The 23,932-nt window shown below is 36.4% G+C and overlaps 2 protein-coding genes and 1 non-coding gene across 6 annotated transcripts; 2 read left to right on the top strand and 1 right to left on the bottom strand.

The window, feature by feature from the left end:
- Positions 1-11,553: 11,553 nt before the first annotated feature.
- On the bottom strand, positions 11,554-11,627 carry TRNAV-CAC (transfer RNA valine (anticodon CAC)). The gene has a single exon. It is a non-coding gene; the product is annotated as a tRNA-Val (tRNA).
- Positions 11,628-11,946: 319 nt separating this feature from the next.
- On the top strand, positions 11,947-14,276 carry LOC149843196 (Pentatricopeptide repeat (PPR) superfamily protein). Its single transcript, XM_090001729.1, has one exon. It carries the CDS (start codon positions 11,956-11,958, stop codon positions 13,594-13,596), a length of 1,641 nt encoding a protein of 546 aa, XP_089857855.1. The 5' UTR covers positions 11,947-11,955; the 3' UTR covers positions 13,597-14,276.
- Positions 14,277-16,607: 2,331 nt separating this feature from the next.
- On the top strand, positions 16,608-23,334 carry LOC149843195 (selenium-binding protein 3-like). 4 transcript variants are annotated; one of them, XM_090001731.1, is made up of 8 exons: positions 16,608-16,639; positions 16,952-17,141; positions 18,722-18,917; positions 19,809-20,036; positions 21,851-22,082; positions 22,211-22,318; positions 22,399-22,671; positions 22,747-23,334. In XM_090001731.1, exons 2-8 carry the CDS (start codon positions 16,973-16,975, stop codon positions 23,026-23,028), a joined length of 1,488 nt encoding a protein of 495 aa, XP_089857857.1. In that variant the 5' UTR covers positions 16,608-16,639; positions 16,952-16,972; the 3' UTR covers positions 23,029-23,334. The 4 variants fall into 4 exon arrangements, with proteins under 4 accessions (XP_089857857.1, XP_089857856.1, XP_089857859.1 ...); XM_090001730.1 differs by lacking the exon at positions 16,608-16,639 and adding an exon at positions 16,664-16,797; XM_090001732.1 differs by lacking the exon at positions 16,608-16,639 and adding an exon at positions 16,669-16,684.
- The last annotated feature ends 598 nt before the right edge of the window (positions 23,335-23,932 follow it).

Genomic DNA, 23,932 nt, shown 5'->3' with positions numbered 1-23,932 from the left:
CTATATATAATTTTTCTTAGCAGTTCATATGCAGTAGAATACTCATGCAATAGACAAGTTTTTCATCAAGGTCTCTCCAACCAAGAGCATTTTTTATTTTGGAAAGAAGGGGAAGCTCAACCCCCAAATTCGTTGGTCATCCACATGAAGATATCGACATTCGAGAAGATATGGCGGTAAAAAAAAACCCAGTTGAAATCGTGGACCGTCAGGAATAAGTGCTAAAAACTAAAGTCATTTCACTTGTTAAGGTGAGATGGCAGTATCACGACATCGATGATTGCACTTGGAAACCTGAATTCAACATGCAGAATACGTATCTTTAGCTATTCATTTAGTACACGTAACAAAATTTTGGAGACAAAATTCTTTTAAGGGGGTAATGTTGTAAGACCCATAATTTTTTAACAAAAATTTCTGATTAAATTCGTGAGGCATTTTCATATAAATTCAAAATGCAAATCAAGTCAATTTCAATGAACCAGTTATACTTATGATATTCGTAGCTTCGTAAATATATGCTCAAATAGTCAGGGAGCCATAACTTTCTCCCTAAGTAAAATTAGAAGATTTATATGAGTCAACTTTCTTAGTTACGTCGATACGAAGAGAATGACGTACTCAAAAAATTTTGAAAAAAAAAATCATCAAAAACCCAAAATTTTTGTTAGACCCACAAAAAAATGTTGGTGGGACCCACAAAATTATTCCATGAAATATTTCATGTGGGCCCCACATCAAAAGAACCTCTAGTCAAATCCAGAAAGCCAAGGGGTTTTTCTGGAAATAGGTTTCTGGAAACCTCTAGAGAGGAGGTGGGCTTGGGCTATAAATAGCCCTCCCCTCTCTCTCTCTTCTCATATTTTTGACCCCCCCCCCTCTCTCTTTCTTGCTCTCCTTCTCTCTCTAAAACCTCTCCTACCTATCCCACATGGTCTGAGCCTATCTAACCTGGTTTGAACCGACCTCACCTGGTTCAAACCCACTTGACTTGGCTTGAGCCTAGCTGGGTCTAGTCAAAAGTTAAGGTCCCTTTTGGTCCTAAACCCAAGTTTGATTCACTTGACGTAGACCTAGCCTACTTGGGCTAAGTCTGAACCTGCTTGACCCAATTGACTTGGATCGAACTCAGTTTTATCCAAACCACTTGGGTTTAGCAACCTGACCTGTTCTTCCTCTTTCTCAACTAGGTTGAACTCATCTGACCTAGTTTGACCTCTCAAAAGAAGGTTCGAACTCAGTTCAAAGCAGACGAAGCATTCTGAAGTCGTTCTTCACCGATCGAAGGGTAAGTTTGATTTGTTGATCACTCTCTTTCAAGTATTTGATGATTTATTTTGTGATATATATCATATATGTTCTAAAGTAGTATCTGACCCTAGTTCTTGGTTTATGCCCTTTAGGATACTTCAGTGTTTACACGTATCTCTTTGCGACTATCGTTAGATATTTTATGATAAAAGCTTCTTCTTAAGGCAATATATATGTATTTGAGATTGCCGCCACGTCGAATGATGCCAAGGCTTCTGCTTTTTGCATATTATTTATATATGTATCTGCTTATGCTTTTAAGATTACCGTCGCATCAAATAATGCCAAGACTTCTGATTTCTGTAATTTAAATTATGCATTTAAGACTATTGTCGCGTCGAACGATGTTAAGGCTCTTGCTTTCTATAATTTAAATTATGCATTTAAGATTACCGTTACGTCGAACGATGCCAAGGCTCCTGCTTTTTGCAAATATATATGTATTTTTTTCTGCAAGTTATTTAGTTTGGTTTTCTTCACTGAGCATTAAATATACACTGATTTACGCCACCGCATTATAAAGCACATGCTCTTGCTTATATTATATATAGTGTGCATAAATGAGTATTCAAATGAAGATCAACTCCAAATCGCCAATGTGATTACATTGTCGCTCCTCAATCAAGATTCTGCTTGAGGAATGAAGCCCCTATTGAAAAGGCTTTGCTTTTGTGCAAAACTATTTTTTCGTAAAAACGTAAGTCACTTGCGCATGGCCTGACTATAGCCCAAGGTTTCAACGAACCTCGATGAATATGAAGTACGCACAATGGCACACATCCATTCTCGAGTTAAGTGTAGTGATTTCTCCATCAAAGAGGGAAAATGCTGTTAAAATTTTTGAAAAGATGCTCACCAAGCTTAAAAGAAAGGCACACTTTCTCCGTCAAAGAGAGAAAGTGCTGCTAAATTTTTTGAAGAAGCTCAACAAGCTTAGAAAGTGTGCAACATGTTACTCCATCATACAGAGGAGATGCTGCCCAAATTTTGTAAAGTACTTTCTACAACGTAGAAAGGGTTGTCACACTTCTGCCCTTAAAGCAGGGGAAGTATCATCAAAATGGTTGGCAAAAGAATTGCTGGAACCGGTTGAATGGCATGAGGATGCCATATTGTCGAAATACTTCTAGAATGACTCATTCTTATGTTTGCCTGTAAGGGAACTTTACTCGTAAGGGCCGAAGAGTCAGAGTAGTTGTTGCGCCTTGACTAGGACAAGTGCTCATTGCGATGATATTCGCCAAGCAGTCGATCCGTTGAGATCGTATTATATACATGCTTATGGAAAATATTGTTGCATAACTATACTCGTAAGGGTCGAAGCGCTAGAGTTATATGTCCACCCGAAAGAGGTGAGGTGCTCATGATGGCTGTATATGCCGAGAGCAAAGTCAATCATGCATATGAATAAAACTTAAGGTCGTAAGACCCCGTAGTTTTGACCGCGTTGGAAAATACTGAATGGGGTTGAGTACATATTTCCTCAGTGCGGGATGCACTGGCTTGCCCAAATGACATGTAAATATCCGACAAGTAATGGTTAGATTGGCAGACCTCTTCAGGACTATTGCTCATCGTGGAAGACAATGATGGTACAACCACGAGTGACATGTATTTGATTATAAACCAAAGAGTTTAAGGGGCCTTCCGTCACTCAGGAGGTATGAAGGTTGTGGTTATCCTTAAATATCTAAGGATTGAACCCAACTACTACAGTAGATGATGCATCTGAATCGACATGTTAGGGTTATTCCGATATGAGTTCTACCGTCCTATTATGGACATGATCAACAGACCTCTAGGGTATCTAAAATACATGAAATAATAAACTCCCAAAATATCGCATTGATCCCCAAGTTCTAGATTCTCCTGTGTACCAGGGGGTGAACAAGTTAATTTCAAAATAATGCATTAGTTCTAGGTTCAACGATGAATGAATGTATAAGTGAATGAACGTTATTTTGTCAAGTCCTGCATAACCTTGATAAATGTGTTATGATCGGTATACTATTGGACTGACAGGGCAAAGACCTGTGTTGTATCTGCACAACTAAGCTAAGCTTGAGGCGCTCATGCTTGGGTTCGTGGGATACAGATATGCTAAGTCACAGAGACTTGAACTCAATATTCCAATTGAGACCCAAAAGAGTTTAATTGAGGTCCTAAAGAGGCGCACGTCAAGTCATGGAGACTTGAGCAAAATATTCAACTCATAGCCTTGAGGAGAATCTCACGATATACGCTAAGTTGTGGAGACTTGAGCGTCATTGTTGTGAATTATGACCCTGAGTGGTCTGTTTATTTTTATGAGTTGATACTTGATTAAATGTGTGGATGAATGTTTGCTTACCAGACTAGTAGTGGTTTTGACCCCCTTTAATAGAGATTTTAGGTGTTAAACCTACGATGCGATATGCGGAGCAAGGCAGTATCGAGTTTCAGGGTTTCTCCAGACAGTGTTGTATTGCTTCCTTTATAAAACTAAATACTGCATTTTCAAGCAGTGTTGTTTATAATAAATAAGTGGTTTTAAAAAATGGAACACCTTGGTGGTCAATGAGTGTTTGGCCACATACCAGTGACTTGTCTGGAGTTTTCTAAAACCAATGACTCATTATCGTCTATTTCTACTGCTAAAACCTTTTCTAAGTTCTGCTGCAAAGGAAAAAAAAGAAATTCATGAAATTTTCAACTTAGCTTTGTTTTGAAAATTTGGAGCGTTACAAATTTTTTTACAAGTTACATATAATTCTATCAGCTTTTTGATGATACAAACCATTCATAAAAATTTCTTCGGATGAGGGAGATATGATCAGTTTAGTGTATGCCCATATTTTTCTATTTTAATTATCACGATTCAGTGCTCATTTCAAGAACAATGCTCAAAATTTCATATAAAATGTGAAATTTTGTTAGCTTTCCAATGCAATAAATTATTCATAAAAACTACTCTAAACGAGAGAGATACGAACGATTTACCGGTCAGGTGTCAAGCAGAAATACGTAATAACGGGTTATATGAATTCAGGTTAGCAGAAATAAGCCACCCAAATTCATATTTTCATTTTTTTTTATATAAACTCTTCAAACAAAACCTCTAAAATAACATCACATGATTTTTATATAATCTACTATAGACAAATTTCATTTTTGCAGTTATTAGGTCAAAAAACTGATTCGTCTCTCTGAACCCTATTTCATCAAAAATAGTGTCGGTATTTTTGCAATAACAAGCATAACGATGCATACTTTTCTCTCAAAAAAATTCATGAAAACATGATAGATATCATACCACATGTACATGAACATTAAACTATGATTTCTAACTAAAAGTTTTGTAAGAAATCATTAAACTTTACACTATTTTCAAGCAAATGCGTTTTTTGTTTCTGACAAGCCCATAACATGCATTACATAATTTTGTTCATTTTTATTTTCAGTAATTCGATCACTTTCCTTGAGAGAATCAGAATCAACCTGTCTTTATTAATTCAAATTTAGATTTTTCATTTTTTTCATATGATAATATATTAATTCAAACTCAAAAACACATTTTTGATATAAATGATTTTTGAGAGGGGTTTTCTTTTTAAAACCCTCTATATTCATTTTTTGACAAACCCCAACACCAATCTCATGCATGGGGTATTCGGTACAGAGTTTGTTCTTATTAGAAATTTGAATAACTCGTGCCTATGAGTTCTGATTTACGTGTGGAGAATAGAACCCCTACCTTTTGTGCGAAAGCACCTCTTTCGATTGGAAAAATGAACTCGACAAGTGAACCAGACATCCGCTTCATATGATGGTTGCGTCGAGATGATCTACTCGCTCCATTCACATACGTAGGTTCACCTCTTGGTTAGACAAGAGGGAAACCACAATCATAGAAGAAGAAAACAAGCAGAGAGAAGAGGAACTAGAGAGGGATAAAAGTTCTAAGAGAGGCAAAATGGGGGGGGGGGGGTGAGTCCCTTCTCTCTATTTATAGTGCTTAGGGTATTAGATCAAGGGTTGGGCTAATTTCCGTCTTTGATCTAATCTAGGTTTTTTTTTTGTTTTTTCTAGTCTTTTAAGTTTCATTTTTTCTTGTTTATTATGTGTAATATATATATATATATATATATATATATATATATATATATATATATATATATATATATATATATATATATATATATATATATACCTATTTGCTTTAGGTCAATACTATACGATATATATTGTAGGTACACTATGTAATATACAATATACTATGTATATTAGAGTTCAATATGGTTAGTCAACACATCCATGGGGGTTGAATCCTTTCCATATTGCAGGTTGTCAAACTTGCTTGCTTGGCAAAAAAGTTTGACTATGTCAAGCTATTTTTTTTTCTTTTATATATATATATATATATATTTTCTTTTCTTTTCTCATTCTCTTTCTTTCCTCTTAATTTTTTTCCAGCCTTCCTATCCTAGAAAGACCTAGGATGGGACAACCCCCTCCCCCCCCCCCCCCTCTTCTTGGGAGGCTTCCCTATTGATTTATGTAAATTTTGACTTTTACATTTATGTTTTGATTTTTGGTAACTTTTAAAACCCTTGTGAATTTAAAGTTTTAATTTCATTTTTTTCCTATAAGTTAACAAGGAGGTGCCACATAGGATGGGATGACCCACCTATAGACTCCTACTATTTCATTCAATTTAATTGAATTACATTTTCTATTCTAATTAATTATTTCCTAATTAATTTAATTTAGTGTTTTGGGTTTTAATTCTTTCAAAAATAGAATTTAAATTTAAATGGAATGACTCTCTCCAAACATAGATGGCCAATAAATACAAATATATATTTTGCGCAATGATGATGTAAAATTGATGTTATTTAGTAGTGATGTTTACTTAAATGTTTGTAAAGTTAAAAAAGAAGCAGTTGGAAGTGATGTATAAGAAGCAATTGATGTAAAACCTATATTTTTTAAAGATTATTAATAAATAAAGAATTTATTTTTTTATCCCTAAATTAGAAATGTGTTTCTAGTTTTTTTATTTCATTTATTGATATATTACATGTTCATTTGTTTATTTCTAGCCAACTAAGTCATAATTTGCATTTATAGAACTATTTCAAACTATAAATTATTTTTTATATATATATATATTATATTTAAATATATTTTTGATGGAGTTTGTAAATTATTGGAGTGTATTTGTGTGTTATGTGGCTTTTAGTAATAGTTTATAGGGTAATTTTTTATTTTTGGTTAATCTTGGTATAATTAGTATTTTTGGAGTTTTTGGCATTTGCGATCACACGCAAATGGTTCATTGTATTGCTTGAGTATCTGTCTTTGCGAACTTTGAAACCTCTCAGGTTTTTGGGTTTCAATTCATTGTTCTTCACATTATTAAGGTAAGATACCTTAACTGAACTTGTAGAGAGAATGTTTATGCATTTATCTTGTAAGCATAATGTGTGGCGTTAAATTCTTAACTAAATTGCAAATATAAATTATGTGCACACACCATACATAGTTGTGGATATCTAGGGGTGCTATGGTTGCCTATATGTTTAACTGATTTGAGTGTAGAAAATACCAAAAATATGATATGCTAAGTATCAAAACGACTATAAGCTAGTGTGCATTGAATGCAATGCAATGCAAAATGCAAATCGGATAAATGCCCATGGTAAGTATGTGGTGCAAATGCATCTCATAATAATTTATTTTATTGTATGCAATACCTTCATGCTCATACATTTCACTTAGTTGTGGATATCTAGGACTCTTATGATTGTACTTCAAAGATCATGTTTGTCATGATTGTAATTAGCTGAATATGGAGTGTGTTTGCTGCAGGTATACTTGTGTGTGGGTTTGAATACTCGTACACTTATGAATGTATAATATGTATGCAATGTGTGGCATCATACTTTGGATTGCGCACACTATGTTGTTTTGTGTGTTTGTATAAATTTGATACATGGTGCACATATAACTACTATTGATACGTGTAAGTCGTGTTTGATGTATACACCGAATGTCATAAATTATTTTGAACTTGTATGTCTTGTTTGCTTGAGAAACATATGCGTATGATGCACACTAAGATGGTCAATAATATTTTGATGTACCTTTCTTATTAAATTATATCTAAGGTGATATATTGATTCATATGGTGAAAATGTATATATATGACTCGAATCATGTGTGCATAACTTGAACTATGTAGGAGTTATGTATATTAAGGTTTAGTTGCTTTGTATTATGAAATGTATATGTTCACGTATGCATAAAACTCATGTTTTGTTTTTGCATGCTTTAAAGTTCAATTAACAAAATGCAATGTTTCTTGTGGCGATGATATGATGCATAGGATAATATGCTTCTGTATAATATGATTTAAATGCCACGTGATATAAAATTATAAATGCATGCGATAAATATTTAAGTTCAATAGTGAATTATGGTTCATGAAACCTTATTAGTTAAATGTGTGATTTTATGATTTAAGTGCCATATGAAATGATGTATGATGTGATGCATATTGATTGTATACATGCTTGTGCCCGTGTTGGGGGTTATCGACTATGAGAGTGGTCAATTATATTGATGCATATATCACAATAGTTTTCATTGGATATGATACACATTGATAAAATGTTTCCAAAGGATTCTCTATGATGATCTGCATAATCAGATCAGATAATCCAGCTAGAGCGATAAGTCTATGTGAGGAAGTGCATTATCCAAGAGCGGGTAGCAGGTGAAGACGATATATTCCTGTGAGAAAGTGCATTATCCAAGACCAGGCAGACCATCAGTCTAGGGCGGTAACTCCTTGTGATATTGTACATTTTCCAGACCAGGTGATCCAACATGAATCTTGTAAATCTTTAATATGATTAAATGAAATGTTATGATAAATTTTAATGATCTTTTGAGTTGGTTGAAGTAGCCAATTATGAATCTATAGAGTTGACTTTTTTATTGTAGCATGATTATATACTGAACATAGATGTGAGAATCAGACTCTTATTGACTATAGATTTTAATATGAAGTTATGATAGTGACACTTGTGTTAACGTATAGGTGAATGACACATCACACCTACAAATGACTAATTTTGACTTATTAGATGAATGATACATCACGCCTAAATAGTTTTATTGTAAATGATTGCATTATATTTATCTAAGTGAATATATCATACCTATGTGTCATGATTGTTGTGTATCATGAATATCTAACTAAATTACTTAGAAGGTATATGTTTGTGTTTCATGCGGAAATGGTCAAATGTGATTTGACTTATTGTTTATAAGAATTATATATGCATATAAAAATGATACAATGATCTGAATGTCTTAGATCCATATATATATATATATATATATATATATATATATATATATATATATATATATATATATATATATATATATATTTATAAGATGACTTGTATGACTTGAATGCATATAGATTATGCGTTATTATGTGAGTTAAATGTTGAATAAAATATTAAGTGATGAAATGCTTTTAAGTGATTTATGTTCGAATGCTTGAAATAAATGACTCAAAGGACGTTGTTCTCTTGTCTATCATTTGACGATTGATGAATAACATATCATGTCTTTACCTTCAAATGCTTGATATGCTTTTTTTAAGTTTGAGTTTGGGATGTTTTACCATACTTTAGCGAGTCTGGCCCCATTTTATGAGGGATAGGTAATGTGGGTAAAGTATGATAAGTAGTTTGAGTGAAGGACTGGTTGAGCTACATCCTCGAGGGTCTACCCTTACCTTGCGATCTTTGTAGACATGATCTTTTCATTTTAAGTACTTGATCATGTAGAGACTGAACTACTGTTTTTATAGTCTAAATTGAAATGAAATTAAAACTCTTTATATTTCACTTTTATATTATACATGGTTTGAAACGTGTATATCTCATACATTTTGATTTGATTGTTATCTTTACTGTAACCCCACCCAAAGTCTTAACCATTTTTTATAATCGTTTTCGCATTATAAGATCTGATTTACTTATACGTATAAAAAAATAGTCTCGAAATTTCAATATTTGAATAATAATTAAGGTTAAAATTTTGAGGGTGTTATAATTAATGATAAGAATGATGTGAATCTTATGGAGAATATGCATTTATCTCATACACCATCTATTGAGCTCAGTCTTTTGGCAAAAAATAGTCCCAAACAGTGGGCGATATTGATGTTCTTAACATGCACACAGAGGGCATGCAGTTCATAGAACCAATTAGAGATATAGATATTTGATATGTAGGCAATTAAGAACTTTCATGGACAATTGATATTGTACATACTGTAGAGGATGTGGAACTATGTTAGCAAACCATTGCTATTGTTCTTCAACGCAGTAATTTGAATAACATTCAACTTTCTATGGCAAATGACATAACTAGGTACAAGTTATTAGACTTTGTAATTTATGCTTGAGATGTATGCATGATAATAAAGGTATTATTTTTATGGTTAATCATGAAATTTAAAAATGCATAAATGTTGCATGCATAAAAGCAAATAAGGTGATAAATAAGATGATTGTTTATTTAGTTTATGTATCCGAACAATCAATTAGTCATAGTAGCGATCACATTGACAATAGAGAATCAGATGATGGTGATAACTATACTATGTCGAATCAAGATAACTAAAAAATGATATGAGAAGACCAAGACACCTATGACATAGAACAATTAATGGTTGATATAAATGATATACAAATAAAAATTTTGCTGAGAAAAATATTGAGGACCACAGGTAGGGAACCACAAAAAACCTAGTTTATGCGAAAATAACCTTAAAATGTGAACCATTGCTTTTGAAAGAATGAAGCATCACTTGTAATGCTTATACAAAGATTTGCAACATGAAAAAATTTGCATTAAAATCTTGAGAAAATTTGTATACCTCATGTCCAATGTATGAATGTTTGGCAAGTCCGCAAATGAGGTTGTAAGAACCACATATACAAAGGATATTCACAAATCATCTTGTGAACATTAGGACAACGTCCTCAAATGTATGAGGACATTCATAATAAGTATTTGTGAATGTCAACAAACATTTGAAGACCTCCTTGAGTAGTATTTAGTTAAAAGAGATTTACATGTTTTTTTTAAAAGGTAGTACTATAATTGCGAAGGTCGTATTGTATTTGCGAAGATCTCATTAGAGTATGAAAGTTGAAGACATTTGCAACAGGTATTTGTCAATATCAGTACACATTTGCAATCCTCCTTAAAGAGTATTTACTTAAGGTTCACATGTTATTTTTGTGAAGGTCTTATTGTATTTGCAAATGTTTGCATAATCTCTTTTTTTATTGACAGGTTGTGAACATCCAACATACCAATATATCATGCAAACCTCAACCGTTTTGCATGTATGAAGGGCAAAAATTATTCTAAAAAAATCAAGATTTAGTAATTCTGAATATATAAAGGATTTTGTCAAATTGGTAGGCATTTCAGGAAGTGTGCCATTTTGCAAGGACAATGCCATCATTATTTCTTTTGATTATTACCAAACACTTTGGCTTCTTCTCCGTCATAAAGGATAGAAGTGAGATCAATGGGGAAGGCACCTAGGGCATGGTTGGCCTTAATCACTTACCATATTAACCTTTTAGGGAAAGCTTAACTAAGATAAAGGCAAGCTCTATTATATGCATCAATATTGATGGAATGCCTAAAAATGGAGTTACATTCATGCTGCCATTAGTTTAAGCTCAATTGGTGGTTTAGACTAGAGACTTTTAGGAAAAGAAGAGGTGGTTTTGCCTAACCATTTCACTTAGGAGTGGAAGATATAAAAATGAAAAGAAAAGTTAGCTTATGACTAAGAAATTTACTGTAAGCTGGAAATTAACAGAAATAAAAAACAAAGATTATGCCTAACAATTTTGCTTTAAAATGAAATTTTTCGAAGCGAAAATGAGGTATCATATGCTTAATAATTATTCTTAAGAGTGAAAAAAGAAGGAAGAGAAGGTGGCTGATATGATCCTTGATTAGCGCTTGATGATCGACTCACCTCAGTTTCCTTTGTAATTACGCCTAGGAATTTAACCTGAGGTCTACAAATAAAAAAAAGGAAAAAAAATGAAGGTAATCTATTTGCTCTCCACGTAATTGTGCCCGAGAATTTTACTTAAGTTTACTTCAAATATTCAAACAACCATGAAAAAAGAACGAATGGCGATAGAATGTCTGAGCCCGGGTTCGAACCGGGGACCTCTAGTGTGTGAGACTAGCGTGATAACCGACTACACCACCCAGACAGTTGTGATTTTAGCAAAAGCCTGTAAATTTATAAATGTTAAATTGCTCAACAATTTATAAGGGCAGCACACGCACGCTGTGCTTGTCTCCAATGGCACTCCCCCACGAGGAATGCAATATCTCAATGCTCACTCCCTCCCCAACTTCACACGAATCCTCACACTCCTCCGACTCTCTGGAGCGAACCAGACCGCATCCCTCGGCCGAAGCCTCCATGCCCTCATCATCAAAATCGGCCTTCACAACTCCACCCCAATACCCAACACCCTCATCATCATGTATGGCGGGTGCGGCTGTCTCCCGCACGCCCGCAAAGTGTTCGACCAAATGCCTCATAAAGACGCCGCGTCTTGGGCATCCATCCTCACCGCTTACACCCACGCCGGGCGCTCCGACCTCTCCCTGGACATGTTCTCCTCCTTGTCTAAGGCAGACGGCGTCGCTCTCGACCACTTCCTCTACGCCACGCTCGCTCGGGCGTGCGGTAGTATGGGTGCGCTGAGGCAAGGCAAGCAGGTGCACGCCAACTTCATCTCTTCGGCCTTCGGGCGCGACGATGTGGCGAAATCCGCGTTGGTTGATATGTACGCGAAATGTGGGTGCGTTGATGATGCCCGGTGCGTTTTCGACGCCATGTCGACGTGGTCGTACGTCGCCCGCACGGCCATGGTTAACGGGTACTCGAGAAACGGGCTTTTTGGCGATGCCCTCCGTCTCTTCCGCCAGTTTTCCTACCGGGACGTGGTCTCCTGGACTGCCCTTATATCCGGCTTCGTCCAGAATGGTGATGGTTGTGGTGCTCTTTTTCTCTTCAATGCGATGAGGGGAGATGGTATCGAGGTCGACCCATTTGTTCTGTCGTGTGTAATTGGCGGTTCAGCCAATATGGCTGCGTTGGAGCAGGGTAGGCAGCTCCATTCTCTTGTTATCAAAGGTGGATTTGCGTCTAGCATGGTTGTGAATAACGCCCTTGTTGACATGTATGCGAAATGCAGCAACGTTGGAGCTGCGCAAAAAGTGTTTGAGGCATTGCCTCAAAGAGATGTGGTGTCGTGGACGACGATGATCGTCGGCTTGGCTCAGCATGGGCGCCCCCAAGATGCATTTGGTTTGTTTCAGGCAATGGTTGATGCGGGTATGAAGCCCAATGAGGTGACCTTTGTCGGTATGCTGTATGCTTGTAGCCATGCTGGGCTGGTGGAGAAAGGGCGCAGCATTTTCCTTTCGATGAGTGAGGATTATGGGATTGTGCCTGAGCTGCAGCATTATACATGTATGCTGGACCTATTAGGACGTGCAGGCCTTCTTGATGAGGCAGAGGAGGTTGTGAGAAGCATGCCCATGGAGCCTGATGAAGCCTCCTGGGCCTCTTTGTTGAGTGCCTGTATGAACCATGGAGCTACTAAAATGGGGATTGAGTTTGCTGATCATCTGCTTAGATTAAATCTTGAAGATCCATCAACTTATATCCTTTTGTCGAACACCTATGCAGCCGCTGGTATGTGGGATGAGATGTTGAAAGTGAGGAAGTTGATGGTGGCAAAGGATGTCAAGAAACGGCCTGGTTATAGCTGGGTGGAACTTGGCAAAGGAAGTCATGTGTTTTATGCTGGAGATGTTTCGCACCCTCTGAAAGAGGAGATCTTAGGTTTGCTTAAACGATGGGATGTGGAGATGAAGAAGAGGGGCTATGTTCCCGATACGGGCTTTGTGTTGCATGACCTGGAGCAGCAAGAGAAGGAGCAGCAGTTGTATCTGCACAGCGAGAGGCTGGCCATTGCATATGGATTCTTTAAGGCATCTCCTGGAATGGTCATTCGAGTTGTCAAGAACCTTAGGATTTGTGGCGACTGTCATACCGTAATCAAGTTCATTTGTAGCATCACTGACCGAGAAATCATCGTGAGGGACGCTACACGATTTCATCATTTCCAGAGTGGTAAATGCTCTTGCGGAGATTTTTGGTGATTGGTTGATTTTTGAGCTTATTGGTTTGTGTCTCTGGTGCATTAACATGAGCACAACCTGCATTGCAACATTGTTTGAGAATTTGGAGAAGCTTTTGGCCAACTGCAAGATTTTCAGTTGAGGATATAACATGGAAAGGTCTCTAAAGGTTCTATATCAGCTACCCTTGTTTCTGGCTCCCCAATGCTCCAGTGACTCTCTGCAACACCATTTGCACCATAGTTGCTGCGGCTACACTAGGATATGCTTAATAAGCAGCATTTGTATCTGGCCAGTATGTAGCGTGATTAATTCCATACATCTCAATGCAGTGCAAGGATGGGGGTTCTGATTTGAGCGAAGGTTACATGATGCATGAGCAAGTTTCAGCCTAACTTTGACTACCTCTGGCCAAATGAACCACGGTAGCCGCTGCAGGAGGAAGCGGTCCATGTGGTGGATCACACCTACCTGGGCGGCGGTACATTTTGTTGAACTTAACTGCAAATTCTCGACTATGGCTTTCCACAGAATTCTGTATGCATCTACGAGATCGAGAATGGAAATCTGTTTCCCAGGAGTATATTTTTGTACAGCAAAATGGTCAGCCTTTTTTTTTTGGAGAGAGAGAGAGAGAGAGGGAAATGGTCAGGCTTATGATACTACAGGTATGATCATATGAACTGTCTAATTTCATTCATCTCTTCAGATTCATTCTTTTCTAGGCTTTATCCGCTGTTGAAATTATAAGATGAAAAAAAGCATTGGTGATGTAAAGAAACTAGATGTTAAGCTATGTTAAAAATGGCAAAATGTTTTCTCATGATTAGCTCACGCAGTAGACACAAATCTCGTTCTCATGATTCTTTCAACACTGGAAAAGGCTTGTCATAAATTGGAAATTTTTGTTTTTGATGAAATATCGGAACATTTGTAGTTAACAAAAAATATAAAACATAAAAAAACAAGTAATAATGCAATAAAAATTGTGATGTATTTGAAATAAGCATTATTTTGAATTTTCTCATGATTATCGGGATATTATGGCATGCAAGTTTCTTGCGATAAATTGTTAGAAGCTGAAAATAGGATACGCGGATACAGAATTTTTCAATTTCTAATCAATAAAAAACTATTTATTGATGTTTTAATAATAATAATGCATTTTTAATAATAAAATATTAAAATAGTAACTGTATGTATTGTGCATGTGTCGGTCTGTTCGTGTAACCAGAGACGCATACCCAAAATGGCGTGTCCTGTGACATGAGTTCGGGCTAATGGACCTGTTACTGCCACTTACCGGATTCTATGGATTTTGATCCAAGTAAGCTTGAATCGGAGAGACGAATAACAGCACAAACCTCTTTGTCCCGGGTTGACTCCCACCGAGTGTGCAGGTGCCTTTAACTGGTGGGCTTCATATGGGCTTATCAATGACCCCACTCACCGTTTACCTTGAAGGGAGATGGGGCCCAATGTTGTCGGTACCGGTATCGCCCCTATATTGTTTGGCCAACGATTCAGGTGAATAGGCCGATACCGATACTCAAGTGAATCGTTATGAATTGGTCAAAAAATAATTAAAAAATATTATGTGTCAATCAGGATGCAAAACATGTTAAGGCCATTAAAATAATATTAAAAATAATTTTAAGTATTTTTTATATTTACTAAAAAATAACCAATTCAGGGGTGAAGTGTAACGATTTTCTGTCAATACGATCCATATCAGCCGCATCAAGGTCGATACGGACCGATCATTAAAAACAATACTTAATTATCCAAAAAAAATAACTGAGGGCATATTTGCTTTGGTCATGGGCGGGATGAGCAATTATATCGAAGAATCCAAAAGCTATGATTGTTGGTTACTTGGGGTGTCAAAGGGTCAGGTTTGGTTCAGACTCAGGTGAAACCAGACCTAGACCTGATTTGAGATTATGGTACTGCATCCTGACTCGAGTCTAATCGAGCCCACTATAAGAGAAATCATACCCAGATCCTATAAAGATTACATGATCCAAACCCGGACCATACCCTGTAAAATAATATTTTTTACCTTTTTACATTGAAAATTATGAATCTTAATCGAACTTTGGGTCGGGCAATGGTCTCGTATAAAATTTCACAAATCATACCCCGTTTCATATATTAATTTTGGGTCTGACTCAGATTCTAATTGAACCATCTTATTTATCACCAAACCCTGACTCTATAGGGTTTGGTATGGGTGTTAACCTTACTACCCATTGACACCACTAGTCACAATGTCATTGTCATTCTTGTGACCAACTATCAAATGACAGACATTTTTAAGTACTTACCACAATTGCACTTTTCTCATGTTTCATTAAACTTTGAGAAAGTGATTTGATTGTATTAAATTTGTTTTTTGTTTTTTTGAAAGACAAGATGAAGTTAGGCAGACCCCACCTAACATACCACTGGGTCTTGAACCTGCAAAGTCCCACGACAAGGAGACGTACACTGACAGCTCCTACCAACCATGCCGTGCCCAGAGAAAGTAGATAAAAGTCTCTTAAATGTCAAAAATATAAAGAATATAATAAAAATGAAGTATTGTTACTATCAGGACAGGATAAAATCATGATGCTTAGATAATGAAATTGGAAACAAATGAATTCCTATTTGATCCGCAGAAAAAACTCACTGTACTTTCCCTGTTATGCCTTTCTCCCTCAAACACGTGCAATCAATTATTTCTCAAAAAAAAAAAAAGTAATGAGATGTAAAGGGAAACAAGATCTCACCGTACTTTCCCCTTTAGGCCTTTCTCCCTTTAACCCCGTTTCCCTTGCATATGCAGACCGACAACCCCGACGTTGTTACTTTCCCACTTTGTCGTTGGTCAATATACGTTATCCGATTGTCTTCCATCCACGGTCGATCTTGTGCCACGTGGAGAGAAGTGCGTGGCCTTTCCCTAAAAAATTCCAGATGCATCCCCCCTGGACGGCTTTCCGAAACTAAAGTGACTATTTTTAACCCGTTGGCGACAGTGACTCTACCCCCGTCTCTCTCTCTATCTCTTCCTGGATATGTGAGTCTCTCTCTCTCTCTCTCTCTCTTTCTCTAGCCTTTGGTGGTGGGGAACATCGTACTTTTGTTTGTTAAATTGGGGTTGATATAGTTCAGAAACAGTTGATACTATGATTGGTTTTGTTTGTTGATTAGATACCCCTCTCTCTCTCTCTCTGTGTATGTGTGTGGAAGTGTGGAATTTTGAAGTGTTGTTGTTTCTCAATTTGCTTTTTCTTGGTGGGGTTGTTTGGTTGTTTGTTTATTTGCACTGGGGAGATGGTGGATGTTCGATCAGGAGCGGTTAAAACTCTGATTTGTTTTGTCTGTTCAGATAGAAAGAGTTTGAGGAAAGATGGCATGTGTGGCTACACAACCTGCAAACGCTAAGGACTCCCTTGGTGGCGATTGTTTGAGTGTTACGAATGGTTGCTGCCATGGAAAGGGGCCAGGGTATGCGTCTCCCATCGAGGCCATGTCTGGGCCGCGAGAGACCTTGCTTTATGTGACCGCTGTTTACACAGGTCCTTTTTTTCTTCTTCTTCTTCTTCTCTATTGCTCTTTTTTTTTCTCTTTCTTCTCTTTAGCTTTTTATTTCAGTTGGGTTTGGTTTAGAAACTTTCCTATGAGCTATTGAGCTGATCTTGAATGTTGTTTTCCTCTTTCTTTTCTTTTTTGAACTTTTGTGTTTTCTGTGTAATTTTTTTTCAGACCATCATTCCAGTTGGGTATGAATCCTCTGTATCTTCTTGTAAATTCTTGATATGTGAAACACTTGACATCCGTAAGGAATTAAGTAAAGTTTTATTTTTTTTCCGTTTCGTTATGGACCTGATATATTAATCGAGTACAGAAGCAACTTGGTTTGATTTTTTGTTTATAAACCTTAGCCTTAAAATTTTTGCTTAGTCGTCTACAGATTCAGAGATCCTTTGGTTGGCAGCATAGCTGTCTTCAATTTGATCATGAATAAAGGCTAATTTGTGAAAGAAATGTGAGTCCTATATGTACTGCAATGCTCTAGACTCTGATAGGCTTATACTTTTTCCCTCTTCTCCTTTTTCAATGGGGAGGTAGGATTGCATCATGAAATTAGTCGTATGTCAAAATCATGCATAGGGAAATATGAACAAATAGAAAATAGAGTAGATTTTGCCGATTTTTTTATTTTAACTTGATAATGCAAGCCCGCTTCAAATTGATTACTCAGTTTTTAAAACCTTGATATACAGAACAGGCTTGTACATTTTTTATCCTTTCATCTTCATGAGGTAGGAGAGCAATCTATCCAATAAAAAAAATTGTGTTGTTCGAAAGCAATTATCATTAACTGGTTCTTCGTGTGTCTATTTGTCAGATGAGCACACAAACATAGACATGCATGCATACACATCATCATCATCACTCATGGGCACAACCACGCCATACATTTTGAGAAAGGTGGTGTTTGAAAATATTGTCAGCTGATTCATAGTTGGGGCCTCACTATTTGCAAACAGAGTTAATGTACCAGCAAAGTTGTTCCTATTCATTGGTTCCTTTATCCTGGATGTGCTCTTATCTTTCTACAGTAGGTCACTATATATCTTTAATTTAGGTATGAATAGTCAGATTTCTACTAGCTTTTCAAGTTCCTCAAAATCCTGTTCACAGTCCGCCTTTTTCATTTGTAGAGTGTAAGCCTCTTTTACTTTAGAGTTTAGGTGTGAAAGCTCCGTGCTCTCATACAAGAGCTCCATAAGTTTACAATTATTTGATTCCCATGGCCTCGAGTGTTCAGTGATGAAATCCAGACATGGGTCCAACTTTTCAATCTCATTGTCAATCAATCTACCCACGATCCTGTAGATTTCTATGATTCTAATCGCTTGCTGCTATGGTAACACTTGTTGTCCTTGAACTTCATGGAATGTGGTGTCTGCAATGATTTTGTTGCAAATATTTATCATCATAATTTTAGACCACTTCTTGTCTTTGTTGCAATAAAGGCTTAAATAAAGATAATGGAAGCCCATCTACATTCTAAATCCTTGTCCCTGTTGTAGTCTTAGCTCATCATGATGGGTCATCTTGCTTACATTTTGTCCTCCTTTGGTTTATGCAGGAACTGGTAAAAATAAGCCTGATTACCTTGCTACAGTTGATGTGGATCCACAGTCTGCTACATATTCTAAGGTCATACACAGGTTGCTTGTTCCTTATATAAATGATGAATTGCATCATTCTGGTTGGAATTCATGCAGCTCTTGCCATGGAGATCCATTGGCGGAAAGGCGTTTCTTGATCCTCCCTTCATTGCTGTAAGTGTTTGGTGTTGACAATTCTTGTTTTTTTTTTCCTACATTATCCTATAACTAATAGTTCTTAATCTGCGGTTATCTTATATCCATTTCCTCTTTGTAAGGTTCATTTCTAAGTGCTTATACACATATCCCATTTAAGTACTCTTCCCATCTTTGGAATTCTTTTGAAGCTCTATTCCATTCCCTCTTGTGCTGTGTCTTGGTTTATATCTCTACCGATAACTTGTATGACTGATTTCTATAGATTGCCTTCACTTAACCATCAGTTTACTATTCACTTACAATTTTTTATCAGTTTTGCATTTTTCTTAAGTAATACATCTTTTTGATTAAAATAGAGTGTTATAGAAATCGAAGTAAGAGTTGTGATAATGAGAATTTGGAGAAGTATATGATAGCAAAGAGGAAAACTAAAAAAATAGTTCAAAATGAGGGATAAGGTATATAAGGAGGTTTATGACAAGTTGGATACCACAGAGGGCGAGAAGGATATTTATAGGCTTGCAATGATGAGAGATAGGAAATAGAGAGATTTGGGTACGGTTAGATGTATCAAAGATGAAACACAAAGGGTTTTAGTCAAAGATGAGTAGATTAAGCAGATGAAAAGATTATTTTGATAAGCTATTTAATGTAAGTCATGCTCAGGATCTTTGAGACTTTTCCATTCCTTTTCATGAAAGGATATGAATGCTTTGAACTTCACCGACGACATGACATTGGATAGAAAAGATTGGAGGACAAGGATTCATGTGGAAGACCCATAATGATTTCCTTATTTGGTTCATATCGCCGACCCCAATTATTTTGGGATGAAGGCGTAGTTGTTGTTGTTGTTGTTGTAATACATCTTTTTGATGAAGTCATTGTTTCTTTTTTCTATTTCAGGTCTGGTCGTATATATGTGATTGATACGAAAACAAAACCTAAAGCACCCTCTCTCAAAAAAGTAGTTGAGCCTGCAGATATAGTTCAAAAGACTGGGTTGTCATATGCACACACTTCTCACTGCCTTGCTTCTGGTGACATTATGGTGTCATGTCTTGGAGACAAGGATGGAAATGCTGATGGGAATGGATTTCTTCTTCTTGACTCAGAATTCAATGTGAAGGGAAGGTGTGCTGGGATACATTCCTCTTTTGTTAATTGTTTTAGTACTGTATATGTTTTTATGGGTTGTGCAATCAGTCTGACTTCCCATGTGTCAGCTTCTACTTTTTTTTTGCCTGGAAAAGATTGCATTTTCTTTTTTCTTTGTGAAGAAAAAATATCATATGATGTCATATGGAATAGTTAGATAATATCGGTATTGGCTATATCTCGGCGAGGCTATTCTTGCAATATTATAGGTTTGGTGATAAATTTTGAAAAAATCTCAGGGCTTAAACAAAATTTATAAAATATAAAAGTAACAAAAATAAGCAAGGAAATATCATGTTTATATAATAAAGTACATATATAATAAAATAAATAAGTAAAAAATGAAAAAGAAAGTGGAAAAACACATTTAAAATGTAGAAAATAAATAAAAAACAGTAAAAATGATTGATAATATTGTGATATTATCATGAGAATATCATGATAATATCACAATATGATGAAATTTGTGATATTTTCAAAATATCGCAATATTTAAACTTTAATATCGTTAGCTGAAAATACAGCGATAATATCACGATATTTTGAAAAGATCGCTGGTATATCGCTGGTATCTGTGACAGAGCTTTTAATTGAAACATTGATATCATATTTTCTAGTGTTTAAAGACTGAAGTTGCTTCTTCATAATGCAGTTTATTGATCCATGAATGTCTCAAGAGTAGAGCACTGTTTTCAGGTCGCTTGATTCATTAGTTCATTCCATTAAGCTACTTTGGTCCCAGGGACATCAAAACCTTGTCTGATTTGAACCAGGTCAATGAAAGTTGAGTTATTTGCAGAAAAAGTTAAGAAAATGATTGAGCTGGATCAATTCCATTTTATGTCATTTTCTAGTGTTTAAAGAGTTTAAAGACTGAAGTAGCTTCTTCATAATGCAATTTATTGATCCATGAACGTCTCAAGAGTAGAGCACTGTTTTCAGGTAGCTTGATTCATTAGTTCATTCGATTAAGCTACTTTGGTCCCAGGGACGTCAAAACCTTGTCTGATTTGAACCAGGTCGATGAAAGTTGAGTTGTTATTTGCAGAAAAAAGTTAAGAAAATGATTGAGCTGGATCAATTCCATTTTATGTCAGCCTCAATCCAGTTATCTTATTTTTTTTGCATCTCTCTCTCTCTCTCTCTCATGTGCACAGAAACACAAACATCCTCCCAGCCAGTGTCCAGAACCTCTCCTGGTCTGCCTGTTTCAGTGTCCAATCTTGAAATATCTTTGCAGTTTGAACTAAGATTGTCCATCTCAACAAATAATTTGAAATATCTCGGCTGCTGCAAAACATTTTGAATGTTGGATAGCAATTGTATGAAATTCTTCCATACTGATAGTGAAATCCGTCTGTTATCTATGCTATTGATGCTGGTCCAATTAAAAGCTCTCGTTCTAATGACAATCATAACATATTGCTGGAGGCTTCAATATTTTACTTGAATGACAAATTTACCAAGGCGATTCTAAATCATACCAGCTGCTGTCTATTTTACCAAATCTTGTGTCGATATTTTGTGGCTTTTGAGTATTGTCTACCAATTTTCATCAGTCAGTTAGCTGTTGGACATTCTCTCTTGTTACACGACTAAGCACTACCTTCGCATGTACTCTCATGTACGAGTCCTCATCTCTTTTCTCTCTCTTGAAAGTTTCTGGACTTGTAATTTTCAATATACAGAGTTTCTTGCTATTTAATTTATAGAACCGTTCTGCTTAGGAGATTACTGACACTTATTTGGTCTAATTTTACTCCATTTCTTTACTATTTTACTGTGATCAGGTGGGAGAAACCTGGTAATAGGCCTCTTTTTGGCTATGACTTTTGGTATCAGCCCCGACACAAGACCATGATTAGTTCATCATGGGGAGCACCTGCAGCTTTTACAAAAGGTTTCAATCTCCAGCATGTAGAAGCTGGCCTTTATGGAAGGCATCTACATGTATACAGCTGGCCTGATGGTGAACTGAAACAGACATTGGATCTTGGTACCTCAGGACTCATACCATTAGAGGTTGGTATCAAAGGTTTACTCCTTGCACTGTTTGTACTATTCTTCAGTGAACTCTTATTGCAATTTGCAATATGTGATCCTGTCTTGCTATTCCCCTCTACTGCTAACTGGTTTGATACTGCCTGCAGACTAGGTTTCTCCATGACCCATCAAAAGATACAGGTTATGTTGGATGTGCTCTAAGCAGTAACATGGTTAGGTTTTTCAAGACTCCAAGTGGATCCTGGAGCCATGAGGTAAGAGAGAGAGAGAGAGAGAGAGAGAGAGAGAGAGAGATCTGTTTCTGTTAACTTATCTGTCTGCATTGCTTTTATAGGTTGTAATATCAGTGAAGCCATTGAAGGTTCGGAATTGGATTCTTCCTGAAATGCCTGGACTTATAACTGATTTCCTGATCTCCTTAGACGATCGCTTTCTTTACTTTGTAAACTGGCTGCATGGGGATGTGAGGCAATACAACATTGAGGACCCTGCAAAACCTGTTTTGGCTGGGGAAGTATTTGTAGGTGGCCTCATTCAGAAGGGAAGTAAGGTTGTTGCTGAGTCTGAAGATGGGACGGAGTTTCAGTTTGATGTTCCAGAAGTCCAAGTAAGTACACCGAGACAGGGTATAGTTCTGCTTCTGTTAAGTTCATTATGGTGCTCAATTTTGAAGATTTTGCAGGGAAACAGACTTAGAGGTGGACCACAAATGATCCAGTTGAGCTTGGATGGTAAGAGATTGTATGTGACCAACTCACTTTTCAGTGCGTGGGACCGGCAATTCTATCCGGAACTCTTGCAGAAGGGCTCACACATGCTGCAGATTGATGTCGACACAGACAAGGGTGGTCTGAAGCTGAATCCAAACTTCTTTGTAGATTTTGGGCTTGAACCAGATGGTCCTTCATTAGCTCATGAGATGAGATATCCGGGAGGTGACTGCACTTCTGATATTTGGATATGAGAATAGGCGATGAGGTGACTTAGATTCAGCTTAATTCATAGAAGTGTCAGGCTTCATTAGTTACCATGGAGGATTAAACTGAGCTATAGAAGATGAGGTAGGTTGTGAACTTGTGATAAACATCCTCTACTCCATGTAATAAACTGGTAATATTCACTACTTTTCCTACTGCCCATTGTTCTTTGTGCTTAATTTTGCCCATGTCAGAAAAAAAAAAGTTTCTAGGACAGTGGATCAGAAATATTTTTACTAGGCTATTGTAAAATGCCAACATAAGAGGCGGCACCTGTTCTATTTGCATAAAAAGTAACTAGTGGGTCCACTAGGCAGGATGTAGGTTTCACAACTGTATTTATCGTTTTACATAAAACGTTTTACTTGAACCACTCAGTTTCCACATATTGTGGATTAGGCTGGTCAACGAAATGATTGAGACAAGCTTGAAGTGTTCAAAGTTTGGCTCATTCTTGTTGCGAGCCAAGCCGTGTTGGAGCTCATAATCAGCCCGAGTTAAATCAAGCTGAGTTTGAGCTGATAATCAGCCCGAGCCAAGTTCGAGCTGGCTTGTTTATAAAAAAATACATTATTTTAGAACTGGACAAAATAGGATTACAAAAAATATATATGTAAAATATGTCTAACATATATATATATATATATATATATATATATATATATATATATATATATATATATATATATATATATATATATATATATATATATATATAGATAGATAGATTACTACCTATCGAGCTTACACGAGTTAGGCTGAGCTGAGTACCTATTGTTCATATTCATCTTGCTGAGCCTCTTTTGCCAGTTTGAACGATCGAGTTCTTTACGAGCCAAAAATAAGGCGAGTCACAAGCGCCCGGTTAGGTCTGTTTCCCAGCCTTAATTG

Source organism: Nuphar pumila, chromosome 3 (genome assembly GCF_984573655.1).
Source record: "Nuphar pumila chromosome 3, dmNupPumi1.hap1.1, whole genome shotgun sequence".
Classification (NCBI taxonomy): Eukaryota; Viridiplantae; Streptophyta; class Magnoliopsida; order Nymphaeales; family Nymphaeaceae; genus Nuphar; species Nuphar pumila.
The sequence above is the reverse complement of the archived record's forward strand: the minus strand, read 5'-3'. Positions and strand labels throughout refer to the sequence as shown.

Coding starts and splice junctions, on each gene's coding strand:
- LOC149843196 (XM_090001729.1), top strand. CDS start 11,956: ATGCCTCATAAAGACGCCGCGTCTTGGGCATCCATCCTCACCGCTTAC.
- LOC149843195 (XM_090001731.1), top strand. CDS start 16,973: ATGGCATGTGTGGCTACACAACCTGCAAACGCTAAGGACTCCCTTGGT. Junction 17,142..18,721: donor TGTGACCGCTGTTTACACAG/GTCCTTTTTTTC, acceptor TGGTTTATGCAG/GAACTGGTAAAAATAAGCCT. Junction 20,037..21,850: donor GAATTCAATGTGAAGGGAAG/GTGTGCTGGGAT, acceptor TACTGTGATCAG/GTGGGAGAAACCTGGTAATA.